This window comes from Magnolia sinica, chromosome 4 (assembly GCF_029962835.1).
Source record: "Magnolia sinica isolate HGM2019 chromosome 4, MsV1, whole genome shotgun sequence".
NCBI lineage: Eukaryota > Viridiplantae > Streptophyta > Magnoliopsida > Magnoliales > Magnoliaceae > Magnolia > Magnolia sinica.
The window spans coordinates 92,335,406-92,361,363 of NC_080576.1; the positions used below are offsets into that span (position 1 = coordinate 92,335,406).

A 25,958-nucleotide genomic window follows, 5' to 3' on the forward strand; every position below is an offset into this window, starting at 1 on the left:
TTGCTTCTTTTAAGCCTGCTACACATACTTCGTACTCGGCTACGTTGTTCATGCATCCGAAAGCTAGCCTTCTTGAGATAAGGATGGAAATGTTATCTGGAGAGTAGAGGATTGTTCCTACTCAACTTCCTTCGACATTAGCTGCACCATCGAAGTACAGAGTCCACTCGTTCACCTCTGGTCCTTCTCTCCCAAGGAATATGATATCCTCGTCGGAAAAGAAAGTCTTTAATGGTTGATAGTCAGGCAACGAGTGTACTACGAGGTGATCGGCTAGTGCTTGCCCCTCGATCGCTTTCTAGGTAACATAGGTGATGTCAAACTCTGAAAGTAGCAGCTTCCATTTTGTTACTCAGCCAGTCAACGCCGATTTCTCAAACAAGTACTTCAATGGATCCATACGTGTGAGCAAGAGGACCGAATAAGTGATCATGTATTGGCATAAATGTTGAGTGGCCCACACATGGGCAAGGTATTTTTTTTTAATTTTATTGGGGAGTATTTGGACTCGTAGTCTGTGAATCAAAGGCTGAGATTTTAGATTGCTTGCTATTTTCTTACTATGTTGTTATGCTGGCTTAGGATGCACCTGATAATGTCAGTGGCTACTGAGATGTAGAGTAGTAGTGGTCGTCCTAATATTGGTGGGACTAGTATTGACGGATCTAGTAAATATTTCTTGATTTTGACAAAGGCTTTTTGACAATCCTCATTCCATTCCTTTGGTGTATTTTTACGGAGCAGCTTGAATATGGGCTCACATATGGGCGTGAGCTGGGCAATGAAGCGACTGATGTACTGAATTATATCCAAGAAGCCTCAGATTTCTTCTTCAGTCTTCGGCGATGGCATCTTGATGATTACTTTAGCTTTTGATTCGTTGACCCAAATGTTATCTTTGCTGATAATGAACCTGAGCAATTTGTTGAGGTGTGGAGCCAGCACACCAATGCGCCCGTTGTAAAACGGAGGTCTTTCATCACACTGCTCGACTAGTCGAGCGGGTTGAGTGGCGCTCGACTCAAAGGCCAGAGAGTCATGTTTTTTGGCCTCGACTAGTCGAGGGTCAGGCAGGCTCGACCAGTCGAGGGTTACGCAAATTCTGCACGGATTTGGTGCGGACTGCATCATTTTGAGGCGGTTTCGCAAAGGTGCAGAAAGGAAGTTTCCTAAACTATAAATAGGGGTTCTGAGGTTATTCTAGGGCATGAAAAAAGGTTTTCTAAAGCAAGGCTAAGGGTTTTCTATACATCCAAGGTGAGTATATTGCTTGTAATCTCATTTTTCTTCACAGTGAAAGTTTGCACCCATGGTTTTTTACCCTTGTTGGGGTTTTTCCACGTATATTCTGTCTTGTGGTTTATTGGTATACTTGGATTCTACTTCTAGATTATATTTCTTCCTGTTTATCGTTTGTGAGTGAGACTAGAGATTGGATCTTGGTTCACTTACGTTGTTGGCGTGTTGCGCAACAACTGGATCAGAGCTATTGGTTTAGTTCAGGTGGGAGCGATGACGGAAGAAGGGAAGACTATAATTAAGAAGTTTGATGGTTCAAACTTTGCCTTCTGGAAGATGTAGATGGAGGATTATCTGTATCAGAAGGACCTCTATATTCCTCTAGGAGGAAAAGAGAAGAAACTAGAGAATTTGGCAGATGATGAATGGTCTTTATTGGATCAGAAGGCTTTAGGAACGATCTGACTCTCTTTGTCTAAGAGCGTCGCCTTTAATATATCCAAGGTGAAGACCATAAAAGAATTAATGCAAGCTCTAGATACAATGTATGAGAAACCCTCAGCATCCAACAAGGTTCATCTTATGAAACGGCTATTCAACATGAAGATGTCAGATGGTGGGAGCGTGGCTGAATATCTAAACGAGTTTAATACAGTCACAAGCCAATTGGAATCCGTTGGCATCACTTTTGAGGACGAGGTCAGAGCGTTATTGATCTTGTCCAGTTTGCCAGACATTTAGGATGGATTGTTGATTGCCATGAACAATTCTTCAAGGTCGACAAAGCTAAAGTTCGATGATGTGGCCAGTCTAATTTTTGACGAAGAATCTAGAAGAAAGGCATCAGGAGTTTTAGGGGATTCGGGGAATACTCTAAACGTTAAAGGAAGAGGAAGATCGCTGAATAATGGAGGGAATAAACATGGATGTTCTAAGTCGAGGAAGAAGTCCAAGGGACCGAAAGACAAGGACAGGTGTTGGCATTGCGGGAAGAAGGGCATATGAAACGTGATTGCAGGGCGCTTAAGAAATAAGAAGAAAGCTCTCAAGGTAGGAAGGATTCAGTGAATTTATCTGAGGAGAGTGACACAGAAGCATTGATCTTGTCTCTTGATGCGCGGAATGAGTCTTGGGTCATAGACTCGGGTGCTTCGTTTCACGCCACTTCGTGTAAGGAAGTTCTATATGATTATGTGTCAAGTGACTTCAGGAGAGTCTACTTGGGTGATGATGAGCCATGTAGTATTGTTGAAAAGGGAGATGTTCATATAAGTTAGAAAGATAGAATGGCTTTGAAATTGAAGAATGTCAGACATGTACATAGTTTCACATAGAATTTGATCTCAGTGGGGCAGTTGACCGATACCGGATATATGATGACATTCACTAGTGATTCCTGGAAGGTCACAAAAGGTGCCTTGGTGATATCTCGAGGTAAGAAGGAAGGTACTTTGTACGTGACTTTTGGATCGTATAGTTCACTCGCAGTTGCATCAACTAGAGTGAATGGGTAGTTATGGCATCAGCGGTTGGGACATATAAGTGAAAAAGGGATGAAAGTGCTATTGTCAAAAGAGAAGCTATCAAGGTTAAAGTCTATTAACTTGGAATTCTGCGAGGACTGCGTGTATGGCAAGCAGAAGAGGGTAAGCTTCAAGAAAATAAGACGCGCTCCAAAAATGCATCTGTTGGAGCTTGTACACACTGATGTGTGGGGACCGGCACAGGTATCATCTCTTGGTGGATCACGTTATTTTGTTTCTTTTATTGATGATGTTAGTAGAAAACTATGGGTCTATTTCTTAAAGCACAAATCTGATGTATTTAATGTATTTGAGAAGTGAAAAGTAATGGTAGAAAATGAGATAGGTAAAACAGTAAAATGTCTCAGATCAGATAATGGAGGAGAGTACTGTGATAAGAGGTTTGAGGAGTATTGTGCAGCAAATGGAATCAAACATCAGAAAATGATTTTAGGGACACCACAATAGAATGGTGTGGCTGAGCGCATTAAAAGGACTATCCTTGAGCGTGTCAGGAGCATGAGGTTACATGCAGAGTTGCCCAAGACGTTTTGGACAGATGTTGTGAATATTGTCGTATATCTCATCAATAGAAGTATCTCAGCACCATTGGATGGTGGGCTACCAGAAGAAACGTGGACTAGGAAAGAAGTGAACCTTGTACATCTTAAAGTGTTTAGTTGCACTTCATATGTTCACATTGATGCAGAGCACAGAAACAAACTGGATGCGAAGTCCAAGAAGTGCATGTTTATAGGCTACGGGCAGCATGATTTTGGCTATCGGTTTTGAGATACAGAGAACTAGAAAATTATCAGAAGTAAAGACATAGTTTTCAATGAAAAAGTAATGCATAAGGACAATGTGCAACAAAATAAGGCTGATGAGAAAGAATTCGTAGAGTTGGAAGAATTACCGGACACAGGTGTTACAGTGCCACAGGATGAGCATGCACAGGAGCATAATGAGGCAGAGTTACAGTGCCACAAGATGAGCATGCACAGGAGCATAATGTGATAGAGCCGCAGACACTGGTTATGAGGAGGTCTACTCGGGAGAGGAGACCCAAGGTCCGATACTCACCCTCCTTACATTATTTACTGCTGACAGATAATAGTGAACTAGAGTGTTTTGAAGAGGCATTACAGTTAAATACAAGGGTTAAGTGGGAGCAAGCCATGGATGATGAGATGGACTCTCTTGAGTTATGGTACGTGGGAGCTAGTCACTCTACATAAGGGTAAGAAATCTCTTCATAACAAGTGGGTTTACAGACTGAAGGAAGAGTACGATGGTTCGAAATGGTACAAGACCAGATTGGTTGTGAAAGGGTTCTAACAAAAGGCAAGTATCGACTTCACTGAAATATTTTCACCGGTGGTAAAAATGTCTACAATTCGCATGATCTTGAGTATAGTGGCTACAGATGACTTACATCTAGAGCAGCTAGATGTTAAGACAACCTTTTTTCATGGAGACTTTGAAAAAGAAATATACAAGCATCAGCCGACATGATACTGACACCAGGAAAGGAGAACAAGGTATGTAGACTGAAGAAGAGTCTATATGGCCTTCAAAAGGCCCCGAGGTAGTGGTACAAAAAGTTCGACAGTTTTATGTCGGAAAACGGTTTTAAGAGATGTCATGCAGACCATTGTTGCCATTTGAAGAAGTTTGATATGTTGTACATCATTCTTCTTTTGTATGTTGATGATATGCTTATGGCCGGATCAAGCATGAAGGACATCTCAGATCTCAAAAGACAACTGTCTAGAGAATTTACCATGAAGGATTTAGGAGCTGCAAAACAAATCCTAGGCATGAGGATAAAGCATGATAGGGAAAACAAGAAACTAGTTTTGTCATACGCAGAGTACATAGCTAAGGAACTTGATCGATTCAGTATGGGAGGTGTTAAGCCGGTTAGCACTCCATTAGCCAACTACTTCAAGCTTTCTAAGGAGCAAGGTGCAAAGACGCAGGAGGAACGAGACTACATGACTAAAGTCTCATACACGTCAGCTATTGGGAGCCTCATGTATGCTATGGTGAGTACGAGGCCAGATATTCTTTAAGCAGTGGGAGTTGTTAGTAGGTTCATGAACAACCCCGGGAAGGAACATTGGAAAGCTGTGAAGTGGATCCTTAGATACCTGGTAGGTACTGTGGATGTAGGGCTGTGTTATGGAGGATTGGAAATCAAGGTACAAGGCTACGTAGATTCAGATTTGGCAGGAGATATTGAAAGCAGAAGAAGCACTACAGGGTATGTCTTTACTCTGGGTAGTGTTGTAGTCAGTTGGGTCTCTCAATTACAGAAGATAGTATCCATCAACACAACAGAAGCAGAATATGTTGCAGCTACAGAAGTGTGCAAGGAGATGGTGTGGATGCAAGGTTTCATAAAAGAATTGGAAAAGAAGCAAGCAAATTGGAAGCTGTACAGTGACAGTCAGAGTGTAATACACTTAGCTAAGAACTCAACCTTTCATTCAAGGACCAAGCATATTGACATCAGATATCACTTCATACGTTCATTACTGGAAGATGGATCGATTGGTATAGAGAAGATCCATACAAGTGAGAACCCTTCAGATATGCTGACCAAGGCGGTCACACGGGAGAAATTGAATCTCTGCTCAGCTTTGATTAGTCTTCAGGCTTGAAGACGGGGAGGTGGTGCACTCTGGATGTAGAAGACGAAGGATTATGGTGATGTATCTCCAAGTGGGAGATTGCTGAGGTATGGAACCAGCACACCAATGCGCCCGTTGTAAAATGAAAGTCTTTCACCATGCTGCTCGACCGGTCGAGGGAACTGCTCGATTGGTCGAGTGGACCGCTCGACCAATCGAGCAGCACTGGACTCAAAGTCTAGAGAGTCATGTTTTTTTGCCTCAACCAGTCAAGGCCCTGGCTCGACTAGTCAAGGGTTACGCAGATTCTACACGGATTTGGTGTGGACTGCGTCATTTTGAGGCGGTTTCGCAGAGGTGTGGAATGAAAGTTTTCTAAACTATAAATAGGGTTCTAAGGTTATTCTAGGGCATGAAAAAGGGTTTTCTAAAGCAAGGCTAAGGGTTTTCTATACGTCCAAGGTGAGTATATTTCTTGTGCTCCCATTTTTCTTCATAGTAGAAGTTTACCCCCGTGGTTTTTTACCCTTGTTGGGGTTTTTCCACATATATTTCATCTTGTGGTTTGTTGATATACTTGGATTCTACTTCTACATTATATTTCTTCCTATTTATCATTTGTGGGTGGGACTGGAGATTGGACCTCGGTTCACTTACGTTGTTAGCATGCTGCATAACACAATTTTCCCTTAGTTGCCTTGAGGACACTTCTGTGGGTTGAGGCAGAGCTTGAATTTTTCCAAACAGTCAAAGAGCTTTTCAAAATCTTTAAAATTCCCTCGATGCTTTGGGACTTGATGATCATGTTATCCACGTAAACTTCGAGCTCTTTGTTCATCATGTTGTGGAATAATGCCATCATAGCTCGTAAATACGTTACTCCGACATTTTTCAATATAAACGACATAACTTGGTAACAAAAGGTTCCCCATGACGTAATAAATGATGTCTCTTCATGGTCCTCCATAACCATCTTGATTTGGTTGTACTGGAGAATCCAACCGTTAAAGAGAAAATTTTATGCCCTGCCATGTTATTGACCAGAGTATCGATGTGGGGGAGATGAAAGTTGTCCTTCGGACTGGCCTTGTTAAGGTCCCAGAAGTCGATGCACATTCAGACCTTGCGATCTTTCTTGGGGACAGGGACGATGTTGGCGAGCCATTCTGGATAGCTGGACACTTCCAGGAAGTCCACATTGTATTATTTGATGACTTCCTCTTATATTTTAAGAATCCATTTTAGCCGCATTCTTCTCAATTTTTGCTTGACTGGATTGACTTTAGCCCTCATGGGTAGATGATGCACAAATAGGTCTTCGTCAAGCCCTGACTAGTTTTCATAGGAAAAGGCAAAATTTAACAACCATAGTTTCAAGAATTCGATCATCCTCTGTTAGTGCACTCATTTCTACACCCGATTTGTCAATCACGTGAGTCGTTGTGTCATGTAGTCGATTGAGCCTCTTGAAAGTGAAGACCGAAGACACAAGTGAAATCGGAGCATCAAGGAAGCAGAATAGGCAAATCAAGGTGCCTTGGTGATCCTAACCTCTAACCCAAAACAACCCGTAAACCTCTAAATGATTTGGACCAAATAGGAAACCCCATTTTAATCATCCCTTTAGCCACAGGAGTCTATACCTTAACACCTTTAGATTGGCTTTAGAGACTTGTGTTACTAAAATAATCATCTGAATTCAGTAACAGTCGGTTTGATCGAAGATGGTTTCGGTCCGACCGAAACTTTTCATTATAGGACAAAATAGAACAGGTAAATCTGGCCTCAGTTCGATTGGACTCGGTCTGACCAAATGACAAGTTTGGTCCGATCGAAAATGGCCAAAACGGTCCAACAACATTCGACCTTAATTCGGTCCGATCGAGTGTGACCGAAGGTCAGCTTCAATCCGACCGAATCTGGCCAAAACTGTCCAGCACCTTTTGGTCCTAATTCGGTTGGACTGAACCAAATTTTGATCTGACCGAAGATATTTCAGTACGACCGAAGGCTCTCTCAGTGCAACCGAAATGTAGTCATTAAAGATCTATTGGAGCACTTTTTCTATATATTTAGCTTTTGGATCTTTGCACAGATGATGAATTTAGGCCCTTTAGAGACTCTAGTGCTTCCCAAGCCTAACATAACATCCTAGACTCTATCCCAATGAGATTCATACTCTTTTCCTAGTGATTCTTCACTCAAATAAGCATCCTAAGCTTCTATTCAAGAAGAACATGATCTCATGCCTTCTTTAGAGTATTGAGACCAAGCTTATTAGTAAATCTATAGTCTCTACCATATTCTAGAGTGTTCATTAGGTGAATCCCTTAGGAAAAATAACTTCTCATTAGTTGTAGGAGATTCAACCCACTCTCATCACCTTAGTCATCTTGAAAAAGAATCAAATGCAAGGATATTAATAGTGGAGCTGAAGCCTTGGCGAAACAACATCAACATGATCGGGGGAGCATCGGGGAGCTGATTTAAGCGCAGAGAGCAGAGATCAAATAGCCCATTAAGGTGCAACAAAAGGGGCTCAATCCGACAAGTAAGTAGTCATTATAAGAGTCCAAGTTTACTCTCCTTCCTTGTGTGGGATGGAGGGTAAGAGTCTGTAAATCCAAATTCGTATAGGTTCTTGTGTAGGACCTTGACTCTTTTGTAGGGCCTAAATTTTCAGGTTCTTGAGTAAGACCTTTACTCTAGGGTAGAGTCTAAATTCCAGGTTCTAATGGTAGGACCTTGGCTCTTGTGTAGAGCCTAAACCCTTGGGTTCTTTGGTAGGACCATTGCTCTTGTATAGGGCATAAACTTAGAGTCCTTGTGTAGGGCTGTAAAGGTTGGAGCTAAACCTGATTTAAAACCTCCAATAGTGAAATTCGGTACACTCATGTGTTGAGTGCGTCCATCGGGAGTGGAGTAGGCAAGTAGCCGAACCATTATATATGCTTGTGTTTGGAAATGTTGTTTATGCATATGTTTAATTTGTAAATGTGTTTGATTGCTCAATTATGTATGCATGATTAAATGATTGCTTAAGTTAATAGGTAGTACATCCCACACACATATGTTCACTATCATATTATAAACTAATTACTTATTTGCACATCTTTTATGGTTTATGTGATTGGACCCTCTATTGGCTTGGAAGCCCTAGAGTTACATTGCCTCATTTAATTTAATTGCTAATTAGTTTAGGTTAGGCATTGTTGTTTTAAATTGGCATAAATTTTCTCTAGGACTTAGCCTTCATTTTCTACCTCTGTAAGCTTCAACATTTAAAGGCATGACGGTCCATAAACAGCAATTTCATCCTCTTCCTATCATTAGGTGACATGTTCTTTCCAACATGTACTTCCCAAGGATTCTCGGGAGTTTTGAGATTGACCATCTCAAAATCAACGGGTGCGATGTTGGCTTTAGTACCAAACTTCTTGAGGAGATCCCTGAGTTCGGGAGTCATATCATCATTTGCCCCATCCTTGACCTCTTCGAAACCCATGAGTTCAAAGTCTAGTTCTGTGAGGGTGAGACTGTAATTGTGGTTCGATGGGATGGGATCCAAATCTTCGTCCAGGTAGATGAATCTGGTACTAGTGAATTATACTAGTGGGAGGGGGAGAGGGTGGTTCATCTCCTTTTTTAGAATTGGCTCCTCTAGCTCATCTTCTGGGAGAGACTCATATCTTACTCATGTCTTGCCTATCTTTTCTTACACCTCAATTACTTTAGTGATATCTTGGTATTTGAGCTGATAGTTCAGGATTTGCCATTTGGCCAAAGTAAATACCTAATCTGATTTGAGGGGATAGGCATCTGACATATGGTCCACTGCCTCAAATTGGAAACTTTAGCATGAGCTATCCTTATCTAGGCCCCAAGTACCAATGACTAGGATGTGGGGCTCTCCAGAGAGGCCTGCTTTCATGGGAAAGAGTCGTTCAAGATCAACTAAAATGGAGAGCACTTTATCCTCGAAGACATACTTGAATCTTTGGTGAAGGGTCGAAGGTATGGCCACAACCTTGCTTAGCCAGGGGCGGCCGAGGAGGAGATTTAATGATGAAAGGATGCCCAAGACTTGAAATATGATTGTAGATATGTTTAGACCAATTTACAGTTCAATGTCAATCCCCCCTTAGGCCTGTCTTCTGGAATTGCCAAATGCTCTGACATTCATGTTGCTCGGCCTAAACATGAACGATTCCAGTCCTAGATATGTGGCAGTCCGAAGTGGGCATACATTCACGCTTGAACCATTGTCGATAAGTACGAGTGGGATACTACAATCCTTGTGACAAATGGTTATATTTAATTGATGCACATGGTCGCGGCCTTCTAGTAGCAGCTCATCATTAGAAAAGTTGATGGCTCGCAAGGCAAGGAGTTGTATTATCATATGTGTGACTATTTTGGGCGGTGATTTTCGAGAGATATGTGCATTGTTTAGGGTCTTCAAGAACAATTCTTGGTGGCTTTGCAACGTGCAGAGAAGTTCCCAAGACGAGATTTGGGCAGGAATATTTTTGAGCTCGACCACCACATCATATGCAGTTTAAGCCTTGGAAGTCAATCCTGTTAAAGATCCCTTGGGATATCCTCTAAGAATATCTCTTTGAAAACATCACCCATTTGGGTTCATGTTTTCCACTTCGGAGCAGTTTGGAAAGTGTCATGGAATTGCTTTGTTGTCAAAGACTAGCACCGCCCTTCCTTGAAAAATCAAAGGAGGTTGGGATTATGGAGGTGATGGTTGGTAGGAGATGGCTAGGTGATTCGATGGGGTGGTCAGGCTTGTCCCTAGGAGAACGAGAGACCACGCGAGTGGAATTTCTGGGATAGGGACCGTCTGGACTAATTTGGCCAATTCATGTGGCATGTAGAATGGTGAAGGATATCCTCCTTGCAGGGTGATTGGTAGATGGTTGGTAACGGGTAATGGCTCTAAGGCTCTCCCCATGAGAACAATTGGCTGCTGAGTCCAAGACTGGCTATGGCTGGCAACTGGATTGGTTGTTAGGGCATGCCCTTGTAACATTAGTGGTTGGTCCCACGACTGATGTACATTATAGACTGGATGATGGGCTACTTCAAGAATGTTTCCTTGGAGGATCAGCGGAGGAGGGAGTGGTGCCCCTTGCAAGATGAGAGGGGGGGAACTCTTAGTCGTAAATCAGGGCCATGTTTGCCTGAAAGACATGGAGTGGATACTCTCCCTAGATGACATTGATAGTAGGGATTCCAGATTTGCTGGGACCTGTTTGATGCTGAGGCAAGGGATTTTGGAGCATGTTGTTATTGCTTGTGGTGATAGGGTCAAGGGTCACGATTATGATTTTCTTCTAATCAATCAGATTCTAGATCACATACTTCAAAGAGAAGCATCATTCCTTGGTGTGATCCCTTCATTGGTGGAATGTACAATATTTACTTTCATTGTAGTTTGGAGGCAGTGAGTTTGGTGGAGGCCTAGGCTGGAGAGGAGCAAGAAGCTGCATCTGAATTAATGTGGCCAGAATGTCAGTGTATGATTGGGCCAGTGGAGTGAACTGCCTAGGTGCCTGAGCTGCATCTATCTACCTATTTTGATTCATATATCGCGGATTTCACCTGGGTTGTTGTAGTTTCAGTTGTTGCCCTTGTCGAGGGGCGATCGGTGCCCCCTGCACCGAAGCGATGAGATTGTTGGTTTCCATTGGATGAGGAGTGACAATATCCTTGTTTATGGTTCCGTGCCTACCCGCCTTTTCTTCTTGTGCATGGGAAGATTGTTAAGGCCATGGTGCGATTGTGTCTGCTCTTATTCCGACTTCCACCTATTCCCCTGCATGGATTAGCTGGGCGAAGTTAGTGTATGGGTATGAAACCAGATATCCTGATACGTTTGAATTGGCTAAGTGGATGATCATGAAGATTTTCTCCTCATCGTCAATGGGCATTTTCATTCTCGCGGGCATGAATCTCCATCGTCCAACATATGCAGATAACGACCCGTCGCTTTTTTACCTAAGGGAGGCCAGATCTTTCCTTCGAGGTGTTGCATTTAGATTGTACACAAAATGATCTATGAATGCCTGAGATGTCTTCCCAGGTCCTAATCGTGTGGTAATCGATCAATGTGTACCATTCAAGTGCATCACCTCTTAAGGACTTTTGAAATAAGAGAATTAAGGCTTCGTTATCCCTTGCCACAGTATCGAGTTCATAGTAAAAAGCTTTCAAGTGAGCGGTGTGACATCCTATGCCATTGTACCTTTGAAACTTGGATACTTTAAAATTTGTTGGTTCCCTAGTGTCCAGGAAGGGGAAAAGGTCCCTGAATTTTGTAGAAGGGAGTTCCACCCCATGTTGCTTCTGAAGCTCGTTTCTGATGACCTTGAGTTGGTCCTCAAAATGCTCTCGGAGTCGATCAATTTCAGATGGTTGCTGAGGAGGTGGTCGTGCCCCTTGCGGAACTCGGCTGGCTTCTTCCTCGTAGTAACCGATCTCTTCAGCATTCCTATGGTCCCTAATTGGGGAATTTAGTTGAAATGGGAAAGCCAAATGAGGGGGTTGGAGTGAAATCCCTACTGTGGGATGAGATTAACTATCAAGATTTACATAGGTAGAAAGTAGAGGTTGAACTTGACTGGAATGTAAATGTTGTGATTGACCAAAAGGTAAATGTTATGGTTGTTCCGACTAGAATTGAAAAGCTCTCCCATTAGGGGGAGGGTGCTGGAATTGACTGGAGTATGCCTCTTGAGGCACCGGCTGGCTCCTGTTAAGGGGAGGAAAATGGGCAGGTAAGTGGCTCCTTACCAAGACCTGTTGTTGGCTCCCGTTAGGGGGAGGATGGGCCAAAATTTGAAATGTTGTTGATGGAGGGTACTAAAAGTGAACCCAATTCCCGTGAAGGGAATGGGTTGAGATTGGTTAATGGTTGGGTTGTAAAGCCCTATGTGAGTGCTTGGCTATTATGCGCTGTGAATGGATTGGGTGACTCTTTCCTGAAGCATGCAGATCACTAGATCCTCCAGCCTATGCATGTTGCGGGTGAGGTCGACCATTGAAAGGTCGGCCGCAAGCTAAGGACCTCGTTGTTCAGGGATGGGTTCTGGAATATCCCCTCGGATTGGCATGGCTTTTTGTAAACGAGTTCGGATGGTGCTTTGGTATGTGCTCGTTGACTTGACAGGGCGGCAAACCATCAACTGATTTTTGGGCGCAATGGTTGTAGACCGACCCACCATCTGCTAAGTTGGTTCACTGTGCATTTTTTTTTTATATTTTCATTTTTCTGATTTTTTTTCCTTGATTTTTCTGATTTTTCTTTTCTTTTTTAGTTTTATGAAAAGTGAACCTGCAAAATGTAAATGTTAGAAAAATTCAGGAGGATCAGTGTCCACTGGAATATATAAACAAAAATGTAAAACGACCAATATGAATTAGATTGTAGGAAAGTAAACAGAGAAGTGGCAATTGAAATGCAGGATGCTTGCAGGAAAGTAAAGGAGACTAGTTTGCACTAGAATGCAGGATGCAAGTAGGAAAGTGAAATGGACCTGTGTAAACTAGAAAGTTAGTCGGTTAGTAGATTAGTAGGTAAGCATGGGACCAATAAAAACATGAATGGTGGAAGTTAAGGAATCCCTTTAAAAAAACGATAAAGTCTCATGTTTTGAGTCAGGATTTGGCTAGTGGCTATCAATTCCCCACGGAGTCGCCATTCTGTGAACATCATCCCATACGCGGAGTCGCATGGTGGAATGATGCCCACACTTTTTTTTAGCTTTTTCCATTGGCTCTAGTTTAATTTGACTGAATGTGGGGTTAACTTAGAGGTAAAAGTACATTTGACTTAGAGTCGAGCCTAATGAAGTTTCAAAATCTACGATCGGTTAGAAACTATAGAATCGCTTACGTGCCAGGGAACCATAAGATTCACGAACTCAAGTGACTCCTGCGGTTTATCTGCGGCTATGGATTTTGGGTAAGGGCCTCAGTTACAAAAAAGGAAGGAATTATGCACCATTTTCCACTTGTGCGACGCACAGTCTTTCTCTACATGGCTGTATAATTTTTAAGGAGATTCAGGAGAACTTTTATATATAACAAAGTTAAGCCATACTACATAGGCCATAGGGCCAGGGTAGGCAAAATAAGGAAAAGAACAAAATAATAGCGAGATAAAGAAAGCACACAAAGTTAAGCCATATTGCGCAGACTTTTTAAGGTTCGGGTAGGCGAAATATTAAAGAAATGAAAGCAAAATAAAAGCGTGAGTGAGTGTAGATGTTGCAAGTGTGTAGGGAATGTGCGGAGTGAAATATGTCTTGATTCGAGATGTGAGAAGGAAAAAGAGAAATCAAACATCATTTTCTAATAAAAGGGATGGCCGGATGTCCCAAATTCCGACCATTCTCAATGACTTCAATATCTTCTTCGATTTTGACTTTGACAGATAGAACAATCTTACTTCCAAACTAATGAAGGTCAGTAATCGACTGAGCAGATTTGGCCATGGCTCACTTTCCATGATCGAGCCCTCCAGCAAGGTCTCTATTCTCTCCTGTCTTCCTATCCTCTCGTCTCCAGAGCCCTGTCTCTGGCTCTCCCTGTTTTTTTAAACCTTCACAGTTAGTTGCCTTAAATAGACAACGAGCGGGTGCCACACAAGCGTTACAACTTTGATTGGATCTCACCGAACCAATCTCGCTCAAGGTAGCCTCAGGGTTGAATCAGCATACAGGGGCTTGGAGCAGCTCCTCATTGGCATGTGGGCGGCTATGTGCATACACAATGTTGCAAGGACTGTATCTACGCAAATGTGGTCTTGGGAAATCTGTTTCTAGGACGAAGGAATTGCCTAAACCTTAAATAGATCTAGTCAACTTTTGTATAATTCACGCATGCTTTGCTTGCTTGATCATTTTAGATTCATGCTCTCACACGATCTTATCACCCTATGTGCATTTGCAATGACCAATCCACCTCCTTGACTGTCTCTATGATGCAATTTTATCCGTACACGTGTTTCAGTTGGTGACAAAACTAAAATCAACGTGCAATGTTTTTGCTAGTTTAAAGTAGAGTGTCTACGGCATAAGCCCAATAATGAGTCAAATTGGAGGCTCAAGTGACCACACCACATGAAAGCAGTGGGGACTGAATTCCTCCAGTTAAGAACTTCCTATGGGCCACCGTGATGCTTATTTGCCATCTAATCTGTTCATATATATATATATATATATATATATATATATATATATATATATATATAAACGCGCGCACACACACGAAAGGAAAACATAAATATGATCTTAATTCAAGTGCCCCATACAATAAAATAATAATAATTTAATAGTAAGCTTTCAATCTTCATTGCTTCCTGGTGGCTTATACTCTAAAATAATATATTAAAATAGATGCACAGCGTGCATAGAACACATACATCACGTTGGGCCAGAGATCACCTGATAGGATCGTCCATTTCTAACCAGGTCCGGGTGGGGTTAGTACAAAATCAGCATAACTCACAAGAATCACGCTGGCCCCACCTAGTGGTCCGGTGTCGGAGTTAATCCGCGTGTGTGACTGAAATAGCCTGACTTTACTTATTTTGAATGGATGAGATCCGGAACAGGTTTGGCATCTGCCACGAATCTCTGACACGTATTTAGCGCCCTCACATGAGGGGGCCCTGTCTTCGATGAATCGCGACCCTGCAAAGAAATGGCTCGCCATGACTTCCAAATGGGTCTGGCAGGCAGACTCCAAGCTCGAGAGCATAAAATCCGAGAATCCCAATCTCCATACCTGGCCCTTACCACTATTTTATCTCTTTCCACTATCTTTTTTTATTTATTTTATTCAATCTTTATTTAACACTGCTAGCAGCTGCCATCTACCAGTAGCTGTCATCTTTCCAGACTCATCTCTCTCTCTCACTCTCTACGATGCCTTGTCATCTTCCTTCGTTCTGAGACGTCCGATTCTTTCTAAAGAGAATGAAGATCCAGTGCGATGGCTGTAACAGGGAGGAAGCCTCCGTCTTCTGCAGTGCTGATGAGGCTGCGCTTTGCGATGGGTGCGACAGACGGGTGCACCATGCCAACAAGCTCGCTGGAAAGCACCACCGCTTCTCTCTCCTTAACCCTTCTTCCAAAGATGCCCCTCGTTGCGACATCTGTCAGGTGATCTTACTTGGATACCAAAGGACTGGAATCCTCTGCAGTGCCTGTTTTACTCAGTGCGTTATACACCCATGACTGTGGGGCCACCGATGTGTATATGTGAAATCCGTTCCATCTATCATGTTCTATCCTCGATGTTAGACGCTAAGGAAAAAAATCAGTTATAACCACAACTTGTATGGGCCACACCACATGGAATAATGAGTATGATATCCAACGACAGGTTCATGTGTGGGGCTACCATGGTCTTTAGCTTTCATCAAACCCGTTAATCAAGTGTGAAATTAGAGTGTGAATAGAAGAGACAGAACAACGGAATGATTAAAGATTCATACAGACCACACCTTGTGAACGTAGAGGTTTTTGTAGCGATTTTACATTTTTTCCGTTGATGTGGCCATATGAGTTTTTAATCGTGCTCATATACTTTGTGTGCGGTCAAAATAATGATTCTCGCCAGATGGACGGAGTAGATCTTACGTATACAACATGATGGATACAACTGAGCTTGGGTTATTTACGCGCTTGGTAAAACAGGTGTTTGTAGGCGATTCCGGTTCCGTCTGGTCGGAAATACCTTTGTATCGATGGAGCTGCTGTATCTGATCATGATACAACGGCTGTATCTGATCATTTGTTGCATTTGTTCTTTTTTAGGTAATAATCCGTTTAAGTTTCAATGGCGGATTGATTTCCTTATTTGGTAAAATCTATACATGCTTAGGAAGATTTCATGCCCTAAGACCTGCCACATGACTAATTAGATGTGATCTGGTTAGGGGTGTCAATAGGCCGGGCTCGGGCTTGAAAATCAGAACTTTGATTAAGCCAGATCCGAAACAGTTGAAAATACGGGCCGAGACTTACTGCCGGCCCGGCCCGTTGACAACCCTATATGTTATTCATCCATCTGGTGTTTCATACCTTTGTATGGGAAGCGGATTTTATGTTATTTTATTTTATTTTTTATTTATAATTTTATTTTACGCACGCACACACACCCCCACACACTACACCGTAGTGGAATTTCACCACGTATGGGTATTCGAACCCTTGACCCGGCGTTGAAACTCCCGAGAGTCAACCACCGGAGCAAGAGTAAGTACCCTTGTATGGGAAGCGGATTAGCGTACTGAGTAAGCTATATGGGGTCCACTGTGATTTATGTATTGTATCCAATCCGTCCATCCATTTTAAAAAATAATTCTATGGCTTAAAACCAAAAATCAAGCATATCCAAAGTTCAAGCAGACCACACCATAGGAAACAGTGGGGATTGAATGCCTACCGTTGAAAACTTCTGATAGGCAACAAAAATTTTGGATAAAGCTGATTTTTTTACGTATTCCATTCATCCAGGTTCATTTGACTTTATAAACAGGTTGAATGGCAAATAAACATCGCAGTCGGACTAGAAAGGTTTGCTAAAGTGTGGTCAACTTGGGCTTTAGATCTGCTTCATTTTTGGGCTCATACCTTAAAATGATCTCACAACATGATTGAACAGAGTAGATAAGATACATTCATCATGGTGGGGTTCACATAGCTTTTGGATGGATTACAACCGAATCCGAGTCCCTAATGAATGTGGATCACCTCCGAAAAGCCTTTTCCCGGAACTTCTGCGAAGCTAGGTGGGGCCAACGTGATTGTTGTGAGAAATCCACTCCATCCATCCGTTTTGCCGGATCATCTTAGGACGTTACCTCAAAAAATGAGGCAGATCCAAAGCTCAAGTGTGCCGCACGACATGAAAAAGTGAGCAGGGATATCCCTACTGTTGAAACCTCCCTGGAGCCTACCCATACCATTTATAAAGTCATTCCTTTCATAGATGACGAGAAAACACAAAAATATTAGCCTGATCCAGAACATCCATGGCCCTAGAATCTTTGAACGTTGGACATTCAACCCTCACTATTTCCTGTCGTGTGGCCCACCTAAATTTTCTATCAACCTCATTTTCAGGCCCATTTCTTAACATGATCTTAAAAAACAGGACAGGATGGATTTCTCGTAAATATCATGGGTGGCCCCACCTAGCTTCCCTGTCATGAGAAAGGCTTTGGCAGTCAATCCGCGTCCGCGGAAGGGAAATCTCGGAGAGAGTCATTTCTCTTATTTGATCCGTGAACAGCACGTGCGACCTTAGTAAGTTTTCATGGTGATGCTCAGCTCGCGATGGATCTACATCTACGTACAACATCGTCGTGCCAAACAAAAGGCTACGAGGGCCTATCATGTTGGTAGACCGAGTGAAAGATAACTCGTTTCAACACTGAGGTTTTGGTATCGATCCCTAGTGGGGGTGGCTGACAGTGGGGTGTACTAACAAGCCAAAAAGAAAAAAAATTGTGTGTATGATATTCACTCCTCAATCATTTGTGACAGTTCATTTTAGTATGTCATCCCAGAAAATAGGCTAACCCTCATGCCCATGTGGAATGTGGGAGTGTGAGAGTGTTAAAATAATAATAATAATAATAATCCTAGATGAAGCTGATCTTTGATTTTTTATTTTTTTTTCCTTAATCTTAGCTGTACTCACTTTATAAACAGGAATGGGTCAGATGGCATATAAATATCAAGGTTGGGCCCAGAAAAGGATTTAACGGTAGATGCCCTTATTTCTATTATCCCATGTGGTGTGGGTAACTTGAGTTTTATATTGACCTTAGGTTGATAAAATTGAGCTAGCTCCAACTAATGGATGGAACAGATATCGAACCCACACCAGGATGAATACTTTGGACCTTTTGATCTTTATCTAAGTGATATACAAAGGGTGAATTGCTCTATGCAACCTGGGTAGCATAGGATGGTCAAATTACACTCTTAACATGTATTGACTCAAAAATCAAGGAAGGCTAGATGTCATGTTGATTAAGGACGAGGATCAAGTACATTTGTAACACATGAACCGGAAGAAGCCCAAGGAAAAATTGACAAAATTCAGCATAGTTTTGATAGGCCAACCTTTGTGGTGGATAGGTAAATTCTGATAGAAAATCCGGATTGTTTGTTGGATGAAGTTGAAATACTGTTCGACAGGTTGAAATTCTGCCAGAAATTCTGGATTGTTTGCTGGCTAAGGTCAAAATATTGTTCAACAGGCCAATAGATCGGGTTGACAGGTCGAAAATCATAGATTTTTTTGTTTAAAAATCTAGACACTTTTTGGCTGTTTCGACCTATCGACTCGATAGGTTGACAAGCAGAAGAAATTTGCATATTTTTTTTGAAATTGTTTTCTTATTTGATTAGGACTTTGTGACTACGTTTTTAGGGTCTGTTTAGAGTTATTTAAAGGTGTTAAATTATTTTTATAATTATCTATCAATTAAAACTTCTTATAAATTCTATTTCTTCTCGTAGATTCGAGATTTTCTCTTGTGGATTCAAAGTATTTTATTGATCAAGGAAGATGGTGATCAACCTCATCACGCCCTCTGCCACATCACATGTGCACATTGGTCTCACATGTATCTATTATGTTGATGTGTATGCCCACATGGTTAAGAGTACCATTTTCTGAGTAGTCAATCAAATTATGGAAACTCAAAGTAGTTAGAAGACATTATTCAAACACGGAAAAAAAAAAAAAAAGGAAAAATAGAGAAAACTCAAAGAAATGGGAAAGAACCAAAGAGGTTTCCCACTTAGGCCACCTGTCCTAAAATTCCCAACCTTCTTTTATCAGATATCAAATGAATCAGATTCCATCACAACTTGGTGGACTTGAGTTCAATCAAGACACTAAGGACATTTCATCTGATGCAACATAGAATACTGAAAATAATCCTCATTGATAGTACCATCCTAGCATCTTATTGACAACTATGAGCAGTCAAGATCATTTATTTATCTAAAAAAAAAAAAATCCAATCGATCACTACTTGGAAACATTTATTTGTTGCCACATCTTCCTAATGATTCCATCGACAGATTTGATAATCCGATCAGACCTAAGGAATAGTCCTGAGATTGATTGATTGAGCTGTCACTCATGTGATCATTACCATTTTCTTACTCCATGTTTTGTGATTTCTTGCTCCATTAATGGAGTGGAATGGCCAAACAGGATTCATACAACCAACCTCAATTAATTGTGATAAAGCTTAGATGATGATGATGATGATGGTGCTGCTGTTGTTGGTTGTTTTTAGGAGAGACGCGCCTTTCTCTTTTGTCGTGAGGACCGGGCAATCCTTTGTAGAGAATGTGACCTACCAATCCACACTGCAAACGAAATGACGAAAAAGCACAACAGGTTTCTTCTGACTGGTGTCAAGCTCTCTTCCTCTTCATCTACCTCTACTCCTGCTCAATTTAATAACATGAGCCAGGCCATAGACAATGGAAAGAAATCTGTTTCTTTCGAAACCAATCTTGCCACAGAGAAAACATCCACTGATGCTGCAAGGAGCGAAGAAGAGGCTTGCACAAGTAGCATTTCTGAGTATTTGATCAAGATGTTGCCCGGCTGGCACGTCGAGGATTTGCTAGACTCCTCTGCAACAGACGGTCTGTGTAAGGTTTGCAGCTACCCGTCTTTCCTTGAACTCAATAATTCACTTGCAATCAAGGTTCCACTCTTTGTATATGAATATTTTCTTTCTTAGCTGATTCTAGTGATGTGGATGCCCTGCAGACAACAGATGATTTGTTTCCATTTCTGGATGCTGATCTTGAAAGCGATTCGGTTTTTGGTTCCAATGATTTGCCGATTTGGGTGCCACAAGTGCCTCCATATCTTTCTGCAGCCAATGGAAAGCACGGAGCAACAGGATTCAAGGACTTTAAGGAGATGAGCAATCCAAGGGCTGGCAAAAGGTGGAATGATGACGGCTTCGAGGTTCCTCAGTTCAATCCACCATCTAAGAGATCCAGGCCTAATTGGCAAATTGGATAAGCAGCAAAACAAAGTACATGCCTTGATTTTGCTATTTCTTTAGAATGATTTTCAGTTAGGGACTTCTCTCTCCCAGTGTGAATTTGGATAGAATAGAACAAAGAGGCTATGATTTGAAATGCATATGTGCTAACCTGTTACATGTTTGTGCCATTTAAGACTTTCATCAGTTGTGGCCCATCGCGAATGTCTTGACTCGAGCTCAGGCCAGTCCACTCATAAAATTGACCACGCCATGTTCGAGAAACGCATGGATGAAAAAAGATGACCGGTGTACGTTTGAGAGTGGACTAGCCCTTTTTTGGGCCCGTGCATGTTCATGGTCAGCGCCACCTGATGAATGTCCTAGATCTCACACACATGTAAGGTCGAATTTCATGCTGGAAATAGCCTGTTCAATCTATCAGAGAGCCTCGGACTGCTTTCGCATTTTCTCCTCTTGATGTGGTGTTACAGGAGACTTGTTGGGTTTACTTGTGTTACTGTAAATTGTAGTAAGAATCTGCTTCTTGTTTGTAGTTTCTTTGGTTTGTGTTACTGTAAATTGTAGTAAGAATCTGCTTCTTGTTTGTAGTTTCTTTGGTTTGTGTAGAGGGACTTGTCAACCATGATCTGGCTGTGGCAGATCTTCTACATCCTCACATTGGCACCCAGGAATGTAGAAATCCACTGTCCATTCCTCGGCCCCTCTGCGATTGGGCACAGATAATAAGTTACAGTAACATACATTGTCTATTGTTAGTTAGAGTTGGGAATGTTGACTATAGCTGGGCATGAGCTGACTCGACTCATCCGAAACGTTCGGAACCGACTCGAACCGAACCGAATGGATGAGTCGGTCCGAACCGAGTAGCCTTCGCCCAATTCGAACTGAAACCGAGTCGAGTTCGACCCGACTTGACCGGAACTCGATCCAGTCAGACTCTACTCGATCCGAAACCGACTCCACTCGGATTCGAGTATATATATAACAAAAAATCCTAATTTTTAAATATCTCTAATCCTATACACCGCACCCAACCCACACTGACCCAATCCCAAAGTCTCTCTTCCTCCCTCATCCTCCTCTTCCAAACTGAGCAACCACCCACCACCATCACCACCCTCTCTCTCTCTCTCTCTCTCTCTCTCTCTCCCCCAGGACAGCCACCTAACACCATCACCGGATTCACCACCGTCCTCCTCTCTCTCCTCTCCACTCCCTCCGTCACTCATCTCTCGATTCGAAGTGGTGCCTGCTCGAGCCAACTTGGTACTTTTTACCGGGTTGGACTCGGTCTGGATTAGTCTAAGCCAAACTCGGATTCGGATCAGTTCAGGCATGCTAGACTCAGTACCGAGTTGAGTCAAGTTCAAGTCAGGCCTATTTCAAAACTAGATTGAGTTGGGTCAGCCCTAACTCAATTTGACTCGACTCGATGCCCAACTCTATAATGTTGACATTCTCTATTTCTTTCCAACCTGTAGAGTGCCCGTGCATGGAGGAGGAGGAGACAACTTCTTCTCAAGAATAACCAATTCAAAAGTGTTGTTTACAACGTACTTGATAGCCTTAATAAAAAAAAAGCCCTAGACTTATAATCCCACTTAAAGTAGGAAACTTTTCCGAATAGTAAAAATTACTAAAATTAGTAAAAATAAACCTAAACCTATCCAAAACCCAATGAATGGGGAAAAGGCTTAGATGATGATGATACCTAAACCTGTTCAAACTCTTAAGCAACTCTTAACTCTTATAACTCTAAAAATAGAGAAAATGAAACTTACTAAAGATGGTAAGTTTAAACTTAATCATCATTTGACCCCTTAAATGATTGGATTTTGTAAAGCCATTTGAAAGCTAATGAACCTTGGTTATTAACCATGGGATGGAAGACATGATAGAATTTATTGATAGCTTTTCAATGATATATTATATGTGTGAAATAGATAACTGGTCGCAAAACAGTTAACCACTCTCTATATTTCTAAAATTTTATCAAATTACAAATTGCAAGTTAGCCCAAAAATAAAAAGTAAATGGAATTAAGAGGCTTCATAAAATATGATATCAAGAAATCTTAGCATGCTGCATCTACTCAAGCCATCAAATCATGATAAGTTTCATCCTCTTAGTGATGTAATCATGGAAAAAGGAGATGGCATGAAAATGGTGTTTGCATGCAAACAGTTGTAAAATCTACAGCATATGTCAATAACTATATGTAATGGGATGATATGGTAATAATTATAATGATATGGTAATAACTACATATAGTAAGATGACATGGCAACGTGAATGTAGGCCACATCAATATATCTCTCAAATGAGAGATGTCTAACATTCTCTCGCTTAGCCCATATTAACACAATTGGTTCTATAAAAGACACGTGCTTTTTGAACTATTTGGAAAAACCTAATGTATGGTCATACATTTCGAAAATAAAATCATTCATTTTCTAATTGTGTCAAGAAATTGTGTATGCATAATTAAAGAATTCCAATGCAAAAATCATGACGATAAATACCATTTAAAAAGTATTAGGTTCCATACATTATAATGTTATTGACTTCTTTAATTGAATGATTTATGTGGCATAATTTCTGTATGAATGGGTTACCCAATGGTTGTTCGGCATCGAACTTTATTATCAAAATGGACATTTTGTCATTCTCTAAAACCTTATGTATACCAATAATGAGAAGATAAACTAAAAACAAAATCATCACAAACCAAATATTGCAATATTAAAATAAATAAACTTTAATTGGATCTTAAATGCACACAATAAGTCAAACACAAGAGAAACTAATGAGTCATATGTTGCATGTGTTCTTTATACAACTTGGGTCACACCCCTTTTATCATGGGGTTTGCAATCATTAACTCAGTCCTGATTGGCTCAATAATTATTCAATGATATTGAACATTTCCTCTAATAACAAAATATTTTATTTCAACTACCAATTTTGTTGTTTCTAGATAAGAAAACTACAGTGGAATTATCACATTAAATCCTCAATAACCTAGAGATGGAGTCCATAACACTAAATCATGTGTAAAATTTCGTAACCATAATGCCTATAAAGTCACCTCACAACACGCCACAAACTTTGCCTCCATAGTAGAAGAAGTGGTCAACAATTCTTTTACACTCCTCCAAGAGATAACCCCTTCAACTAATAGGAAGACATCCCGATGCCGATTTCTCAGAGTTGAGGCATCTAGCAAAGTCTAATTTGAATATCCAACCACTAACAAATGATCAAATGATCTATCTGTAAGCATGTATTCCTTAGTCCCTTGAAGATATCTTATCAATTTCTTTACAACCCTCTAGTGTACCATACCTGGGTTACTTTAATATCTGCCTAACATTCTAACTGCATATCTAATGTCCAGTCTTGTACAAACTTGAGCATACATCGGATTACAGATGCATAATGAATGTTTTTCATTTGTTCTCTCTCTAGATCATTTCTCAAACACTAATCTAAATTGAATTTATCACAAGAACTGTACACGAGTCGAACCTGGCCGAACTCTACCCCAACTCAGCTCAACTCATGGTTTGGTAATCGAATCAAGCCGAACTCGAGCTAGGTTCGAGTCGGGTGTACTACGTGTGGGTCGAGTTGCTGTGGAGGAGAGGGAGGGAGTAGTAGAGGAGAGAAAGTGGAGAGAGAGAGAGAGAGAGAACAAAGAAAAATAGGAGTCGGTTGTGGCGGACGGATGGGTTGTATAATGAACGGGTCAATCAATCGGGTGTAGCCATGTAGGTAGAGAGAGGAAGATGAGATTCAAAGAATGGGAGAGGAAGAGAGAAGGGCACTCAATCGGGCATGTAGGGTAAATTGAAGGGAGAGGAGGAGGAGAGGAGAGGAGGGTGCTTGTTGCTCGGTTGAGACTTGGGTAAGTGCAACACTGGGCAAGTAGTTCTTCATTCTAAACCTCTCTAGAATTTGTTAATGTAGGTCTTTTGAGATAGTCCTAATCTCCCTTGATATGTGTTTATGTGAATTCTATATCGATGACATAAGAGGTTCTACCCATATCTTTCATATTAAGGTTCTATATGAGAAACTATTTATCCTAATGTAGTAAGCTTATGTCAGTACTAGCAAGTAGAATATCATCACATATAAGACTAAAAAGATAAACTCGCTCACACTAACATTAAGGTGAGGTATGTGGATTAATCTACAATATTCTTTATAAAACTGAACAAAGAAATTGTATTGTGAAACTTTAAATACCATTGATGGGGAGCATGTTGTAGCCCATATGTGGATTTCTAAGTGAGCAAATCAAGTGACATTTTTTTGAAGAAAATCTTTCAAGTTGAGTCGTGTATACCTCTTCCTCTATATTAGCATTAAGGAATGTCTTTTTCACATTAATTTGATGTAATTATAGGTCAAAATGAGCTATTAATGATTCAAAATGAGCTATTAGTAATTCAAAATGAGTCAATCTTTGATACTGAAGAGAAGGTTTCATAGTAATCAATACAAATTTTGAGTGAATCCTTTGGCTATAAGTTTGGATTATATCATTCGATACTGCCGGTTGGGTTTCTTTTGGTCTTATAGATCCATTTACAATCGATGGCCTTGACTCTATTAGATAATTCAACGAGATTCTAAATTTGGTTCTTAGCCATCGAATCTATCTCCTCTCATAGTTGTTCGTTGTTGTTTCTGTACTGGTGCTTGGTCATGCTAGAACTGGAATTGCAGCTCCAATTCGAACCGAATAACAATGACCCCAAGCACCAAGATAGGCAGACATGTAGTATATGACCGAGATCTAAAGAAATCGGTCACCTATTCAGCCACTCGCTCAATGTGTAAATTGGATCAAACGATATTCAAAGGGTGGGCTTCGTCCTCTGATGATGGGTTACACATTTGCTTTCCATTCAAAAGGACTTTTTAATACAGATGAAATGAAATAAGAAAGAAATCCTTATAGTCGGACGCAAAGAATAGCTGAAGAATACCTTCATGATGGATGAACTAAGTCCAGCGTGCCAGTGTAGAGTCGAATTATAGCTAGAATTGCTAGCTACTTAGTTACTGCTACGGATTACACTAAGGAATGTAAATCAGCAAGCTTGGAAAGTAAAGATTAACTAAGGAATGTAAATTGATAGGATAATTTGAAAGATAATTGATTTGGTTTATTTGGGTTAGTGTGAGACCATTTTCTTTGTTGCATTCCTTTTCTATTCATAACTTTGATCCAGCTGTTCTGGATTCTTTCGACGTTCGGACGATTACCATAACCGCTCTTCACTAGAACTCCGTTGCTTCTCCCTTTGTCACCTGTCATGTAACTGTTTAGCACTACGACCAAGTAGAGACTTAACTTGCCACCCATCCTGGTAACTGCTCCAAGCCTCCTTGCTAACTCGACCATATTTTACTTGGCCGCCTTAGTGGTATATGGCACCACCTGATATGTCCTGGCTTCATTTATCAAGAAAT

General features: G+C 41.1%; 1 protein-coding gene across 1 annotated transcript; it reads left to right on the forward strand.

Moving 5' to 3' along the window:
- The first annotated feature begins 15,301 nt into the window (after positions 1-15,301).
- LOC131243383 (B-box zinc finger protein 20-like) lies at positions 15,302-21,002 on the forward strand. Its single transcript, XM_058242713.1, has 3 exons — positions 15,302-15,576; positions 19,743-20,111; positions 20,228-21,002. Exons 1-3 carry the CDS (start codon positions 15,391-15,393, stop codon positions 20,486-20,488), a joined length of 816 nt encoding a protein of 271 aa, XP_058098696.1. The 5' UTR covers positions 15,302-15,390; the 3' UTR covers positions 20,489-21,002.
- Positions 21,003-25,958: the final 4,956 nt, after the last annotated feature.

Excerpts from the sequence above, each read along its gene's own strand:
- LOC131243383 (XM_058242713.1), top strand. The coding sequence starts at position 15,391 with ATGAAGATCCAGTGCGATGGCTGTAACAGGGAGGAAGCCTCCGTCTTC. Across the intron at positions 15,577-19,742 it reads CTCGTTGCGACATCTGTCAG|GAGAGACGCGCCTTTCTCTT; the intron begins GTGATCTTACTT and ends GGTTGTTTTTAG. Across the intron at positions 20,112-20,227 it reads CAACAGACGGTCTGTGTAAG|ACAACAGATGATTTGTTTCC; the intron begins GTTTGCAGCTAC and ends GATGCCCTGCAG.